The sequence below is a fragment of the Camelina sativa genome, chromosome 20 (genome assembly GCF_000633955.1).
Source record: "Camelina sativa cultivar DH55 chromosome 20, Cs, whole genome shotgun sequence".
Classification (NCBI taxonomy): Eukaryota; Viridiplantae; Streptophyta; class Magnoliopsida; order Brassicales; family Brassicaceae; genus Camelina; species Camelina sativa.
The window spans coordinates 4126080-4132547 of record NC_025704.1 but is presented as its reverse complement, the minus strand read 5'-3'; the positions used below and the strand labels follow the sequence as shown (position 1 = coordinate 4132547).

Sequence of the window (6468 nt, the reverse complement as noted above, 5' to 3'; positions counted from 1 at the left end):
TGTCTAAAACGTTGCGTGATTTTAACGACCGCTCTCTCTCTTCAGGAAAGGAAATAGGGTTTTTGATTTTTTTCCCCCAAAATTATTTAAGGCGCCGTTTGCCAAAGCATAAGGCCCAAAATTAACATAAATTTTAATTATTTTTGAAGTTTGAATTAGAGGAAGTTTGACAACCCTTGTCGAAATGATTTAAAAAAGGAATTGAATTTTTATGAAACTAATTAAGGTAAATTAGATCTTTCAAATCTATTGACTTTTACATAATTTTTTGTTAGCTTTTTAGAATTTGATTAAATATTACTATAAGATTTTTTATTTTGAAAATGGGTACACTTTATGAAGCATTTTTAAAAAATTACTAGATAATAACATGCGCTGGTAGCGCGGAAATTTTTTTTAATTTTGTTATTTGTTAATATTATGTTTATGTTGCATCATTCATTTACATGTTATATTATATAATACTATATGGTGAATTTTGATTCATATTAAACTACTAATAGGTAGGCCTGGAAACTACTACCAATACCCGTATTAGACCCGTTTTTTGGTTTGTATTCGTCTCGAAAAAGGTACCCGCAGCTTTAGGGTTGAGTAAAGGGTATACTAATTATATTATCCATGAATAATGATCGAGTATCAGATATTAATTTAATTTTTGAGCGTCTCGTTACCCGTCTTATTACCCGTTTTGTTACCCGACTCATAAATATACGTTAATATTTTGTAGAATAATGTTACCAGCGTGAGGAAATATTTATGTAAATTTGGATTTGTTTGTTACAAAATAATAGTAGAAAATTTATTAATTCTATACATTTTATAAAATCATATATTTAATTTACTTAGATCATACTCTGATTTTGACCCGTAGTTGGTACTACTATTTTGGTTTGGTGCAATATCAAATTTGTTAATTATACATTCGGTAAAGCTAAAAAAATCCAACAAAACATGTATTGACCCGTGATTTGGTATTACAAATTGATGTGATCGTGTTTAGAGATCTTAATATACCAAATTTACAAATTGAAGTTATTGGTATAACATGTTGTATATTAATTTTATAGGTGAAAATTACAATTAGGTTATGTATATTATCAATATTATACACTTAGTATTGTTTATATAGTGAATATTGTGTATAAACAATTAAGTTTTAGCCAATTAAATAGTTTGTTATTATTTCCTAAGATTTATGAAACAATAAATAGAGTTTTATTATTTTGTAAACAAATCTAAACTTTTCTTTTGTTAGTTATTAGAATAATTAAAATATAATAGCATTTTCGTAATATGTCACATCAGAACTGGTTAAATTTTTAACAACATAGCTTAAATAAGTATATAGATATATTTTAAAAATATGAACAATGTTGTATCCTAATTTTAATATATATTTGTTATTATTAAATGATTTAGATATGTAAATATTTAATCTTAGTTTTATAAATAAATTTAAGTTTTATAATTTTCTAAATAGTTTGTTATTGTTTCCTAAGATTTCTGAAACAATAAATAGAATATGTTTAATTATTTTATTACATAATTTCAAAATAATTTTATTATTATTTTATTAAATAATTTCGAAATTATTTTATTAATGATTTCTTGTAATCTAATAAATTAATAATTACTATTTTTTGGATAATCATTTTCAGGTTACAACAAATTAATATTAAAATTCTGTTATTATATTTTGTATTAAAATACAGTGGCATTTTATGTAATATTTTACATGAAGTAAGGTTATTTGTTTAAAGGGCTGCTTAAATAAGTATATAGATGTTTTAAATCTTAGAAGTTGAATTGTGTAAGAAAATTATTAACTGGATAAATGGAGATTAATCATACAGACAGAATCTAAGGAAAACATTGATTATTTTTTTTGTTCTTTTCTAACCAAAAGCATTTTGAATTGGAGGAAGTTTGACAAACCCTTGTTGCAATGATTTAAAAAATTTTAGGTTGAATTTTTATGAAACTAATTAAGGTAAATTAGATCTTTCAAATCTACTAACTTTTAGGTCGTCGTCGTGCGCTTGAGCGTACCTCACCCTCCCTTCCATCATCTTCAAATGGGTGGGGCAACTTTCCATTGAAGCTGTCCAGGATCTCTTTGGTTCGAGCATCCTTCTGCTCATGGTATAGCTCACCGTCACGGGGATACCAGCAGCACACCGTCAAACAACAACGGCGACGAGGATAACTCATAATGTTCTGAGCTTCAAAATACTATTAACTAAGATAAAATATATCATTTGAAAACTCTTTTCAGGTAAATAATAATATTTTTAAAAAATTAAAGTACACATAAAAAGATTTTTTTTAATAATTAATATTATAATATAATAAGAAAAGAAAAAATGATGATAAATAGTTATTTGTTCTTTAATCCATTTTTTAATAAATCATACAAATAAAGAGAATACCATTTATGTTGTGGAGGTCGAGGCTAATTAAAAACTTATTTGTTCTTAAATAATTGAGAGATGTGGATAGGGGAGATATGAGAAATGTGTGCATGATGTGTGTAAAAGTGGTGATTAGATGTCTTGGCATCTTGCTCTCTCTATCTCTCCATTTTGGTTTGTTTGTTAGAGATGAGACAAGAAGCTGTTTTACTCCAAAGACTACATTGTTAATTTTGAATAATGCTTTCTTACAACATTACATCTCTTTTATACTAATGCAACAATCTTAACCTAATTACTATAGTATAGTAACCATGCTTTATTTATTATAATGGAGACTATAACCATGCTTTATTTATTAACGAATGAACTACATGCGTATGTTTTCAGTCATTGGACATTTAAATTAGTAGACATTTTTCTTTCCTTTTTTCCACGTTAAAGAAACAAAAAAGGATATAAAAATATATGAGGCAGATTTATTTTTGGAAGCAAAAGAAATATAGAAAATTAGAAACCCGAAAATAAAAAGAACTTGGTGAGCCAAAAAGGAAATAAAAAAAGAACTTGGTGAGCACGCTTATGAAAATCGGCTTTAATTGACTCCACCAGAGTCGAGGAGCACCAACGGATAGAAAAATGTCTCTGATCCTCTCCCGACTCACCAAGCCTCGCAACGAATCTCTACTACTAGGACATAAGCTTCTTCTTCTTCAGAGGTGGAGCTCTCGTAGTTTGCTTTCGTCTTGTCCACCATATTTTGTCTTACGCAATAAACCTAATGGTGGACATAAAATCCAGACTTATATCGCCGACATTGGGTATATGGTGGAGTGGGACAAGAAGGTTCCTTATGAGTTGCTAGAGGCAAACGCAACGATTGGAGCATCCAGAGGCTGGGTCGCTACCCTCAACAGCAAGGGTGTGGTGTGTCTCCAAGACGATCTGAACGTATACACAAGTGACTCTGCAGACCCAAAACGTATTTCACTGCCTCCTATTTTGCCTATTCGCCATTGCCAGACCCGGATTGTCACCAACGTGGCCATGTCCTCTTCTTCTCCTCTGAATGACGACTGTGTTGTGGCTGTCAAGTTCTTGGGACCTCAACTCAGCCTGTGCAGGCCAGCTCACGACACCAAATGGACCAACATCAGGGTCCAAGACCCCAGTTTCTTCACTTCCCATGTCATTTTTTCCAAGAGGGATCAGATGTTCTCCTTGCCCGCTTCTGGAGCCAACCACTTGGCATCCTGGGATCTCCTCAAACACAGGGACAACCCCAAGTTTACAAAGTTGCATTTTCATCAAAACCTTCCCGGCGTCTTGGGAAAGACGAACAACCTAGAGCCTTGTGACTCGTGGTGCAGGGCCGAACACTTGGTGGAGTCGTCAGCAGGCGAGATGTTCCTTGTTATTTGGTACAGGTATGGGACTCCAAGATCAGCCCCCTAAGAGTCTGGTTCCATGCTTCTTAATACTTTTTCTTCATTTTCTTATGTTACCAAACTACTTACTTACTAAAACAGAGTGACTGCATTATATATGACCATACCTTCCTTCTTAGGTCCGCCAGAGAAGATATGGTGGATTTGGAAACCAAAGGTTTTAGGGTCTTCAGGGTAGACGAGGGAGGGAATGCTACTTACACTGAAGACATTGGAGATCTCTGCATTTTCCTATCCAAGTCTGAGCCTTTCTGTGTTCCTGCTAGCTCCTTCCCTGGCCTCGAGAGAAACAACATCTATTATCTCGATTCCCAAGAGTCCAGTTTCACCCAGGATGTAGGAATCTTTGGACTGCAGGATAGCACCTCAAACCACTCAACGCGCTATACGGGCAAGGTCCCTTACTATTTTCCACCTCAACCTATGCAATGAGTTATCCTCTGTTTTTTTTTTGGATTAGACAGCCACTTCTATCCATCCTGTCTTTGGTCTGATATGAAATGCCTTTTTTCGTCAACAATATCCAAACTGACACATCAGAGAGAGTTGTCAAAATCTTCTTATCATAAATAATTCTGCAATTGATTCCTATGCATAGTAAATACGAATTAGACTAAGAGGAAATGATATGGTACAATCTTATGGCTTCGATATAGCATTTAGCTAGGGATCAGTTTGGCTTGCTTGAAACTAAAGCTGCAGTAGAGCAGCATGTTATGCCTTAGCAGAGGTTTTCCGTAACCGTACTTCTCAGTTTCTAGTGTTTCCACGGTGTTTACTGTTTAGGAGATGAAACTGGATCTGAAAACAAGAAAGACCTTTTTGAATGTAACAGAAACTCCTTTTAGACTTTCAAAATTGCTTTATACATTCACAGACGAGTAAAACAGTAAATGTATATCAAAACTTCCCACTTGACGACATTTACCTTGTTGACTCTGTAAGCAATGACGTCTTTCTTCCAATACCAACTCTGAAATTCTACAAAACATAAACCAAATCGTCTTATGAGCCAAAAAAGAATCACAGACTCGTCATAGTATGACTTGAAATCTTCACCTCTAAGAGGCAGGTAGGCCACTGACTATAGCCTTACAATAGAACTAGGAGAGTTACCCGCACGCTTGTGCGGGCAAGAACTGAATAGAAAAAAAAAACTAATTTAATTCTTCATAATGTTGAATCAAATTTTTATTATATTTTAAAAATCTGTTTAATTTTTTTTAATTTTTATAGTAGTTCGTATGTTCAAATATATATATTTTTAAAAGTTTCATATTAAATATTATTATTTTCACTTTTTAAAATAATAAAATGAATAGTTAATAAAATGTTTATAGTATTACTCTACATATGCAAAATATAAATTGAAATTTTAAAGTCTATTTTTAAAGTTTAATTGAAATTTTAAAGGCTATTTTCAAAGTTTAAGCCCAAATTGACCGTAACAAAATTTTAAATGAGCCAAATACAATTGTTACGGTCAATTTTAATTACCTTGATATAATAATTTGGGATAATATAATATGTAATTTCGTTTAGACTATTAAAATAATATTTTAAGCAACCCATAAATGTACTTCTATTTAGACCATTGTATTTGGTACTATAAACATTCAAAATTATACTAAAGTTTGCATATACAAAAAGTTAATTAAGCCACTGTATCTTTATTTCTGAGTCCATTCTTTATGACTGAGTCCCTGGGCTCTCACTTTGATGCTCCATCACATGGTTTATGTAATAACGTCCAGCAAACTCAGACTTGTAAATATATAAAGTGTATGAAACAAAATTATTTTAACATCATACATAATCATATATAAAGTGTATAAAGTTATTTTTACATAATCAAATCTTACATAGCCTGGTGATTCTCCAGTCCTTCGAACTGTGGTTTTATAAACATTTGCAGTTTAAAATTAATATATTGGTTACCTTATGATGATTATATCAGAACTATTTTATGTTACACACCTTCATATTCTCCGAGTTTCACAAACCGCATTACACAAAAAAAAGGTTTGGATTTGTATATGAGATGGCACCCGTTTGATTGCCATTTAGACATGAATTCAGAAGTGTAGTTGTTTTTGACACGACATTTCACAGTTTCATTCCTACATGTTTATCAAATTAATAAAAAATCTTAATAGAGACAACTTTAAAACGTAACTGTCCTAAAGGTAGAGTAAATGTCTTTTACCTGCCATTCAACAACGTGAGAACATCATTACTATTATTGGCACTCTCAGGTCTTCTTTTATCTTCCACATCTACTATACACTCACAGACAACTAATTTGGGAAAAAGACAGAATTTAGCTTTCCAAAGTGTTGCAAATCTATATTTGGTAAAAGTTTAATTCATACTTTTCTAAGGGAGGGACCAATACGCAAAGTTACAACAAATCCTATAAAGATTCTAGATTCCCGAACACAAAGTTACAATTAACTATACTCACATATTGTACCATATCAATATTAAATTAATTAACGAAACACTTACCGAAAGAGATGGGATGATTTATTTTTCCATGATATATATCATCCAAATACTCGAATCAAAAGTAATTCTTTGGACTCAATTGTTGGACCAGCGTCATA

The 6468-nt window shown here is 31.8% G+C and overlaps 1 protein-coding gene across 1 annotated transcript; it reads left to right on the top strand.

The window, feature by feature from the left end:
* LOC104769198 lies at nucleotides 3064-4307 on the top strand. The gene is made up of 2 exons (XM_010493349.1): nucleotides 3064-3841; nucleotides 3982-4307. The coding sequence occupies exons 1-2, from the start codon at nucleotides 3240-3242 to the stop codon at nucleotides 4292-4294; spliced, it is 915 nt and encodes a 304-aa protein (XP_010491651.1). The 5' UTR covers nucleotides 3064-3239; the 3' UTR covers nucleotides 4295-4307.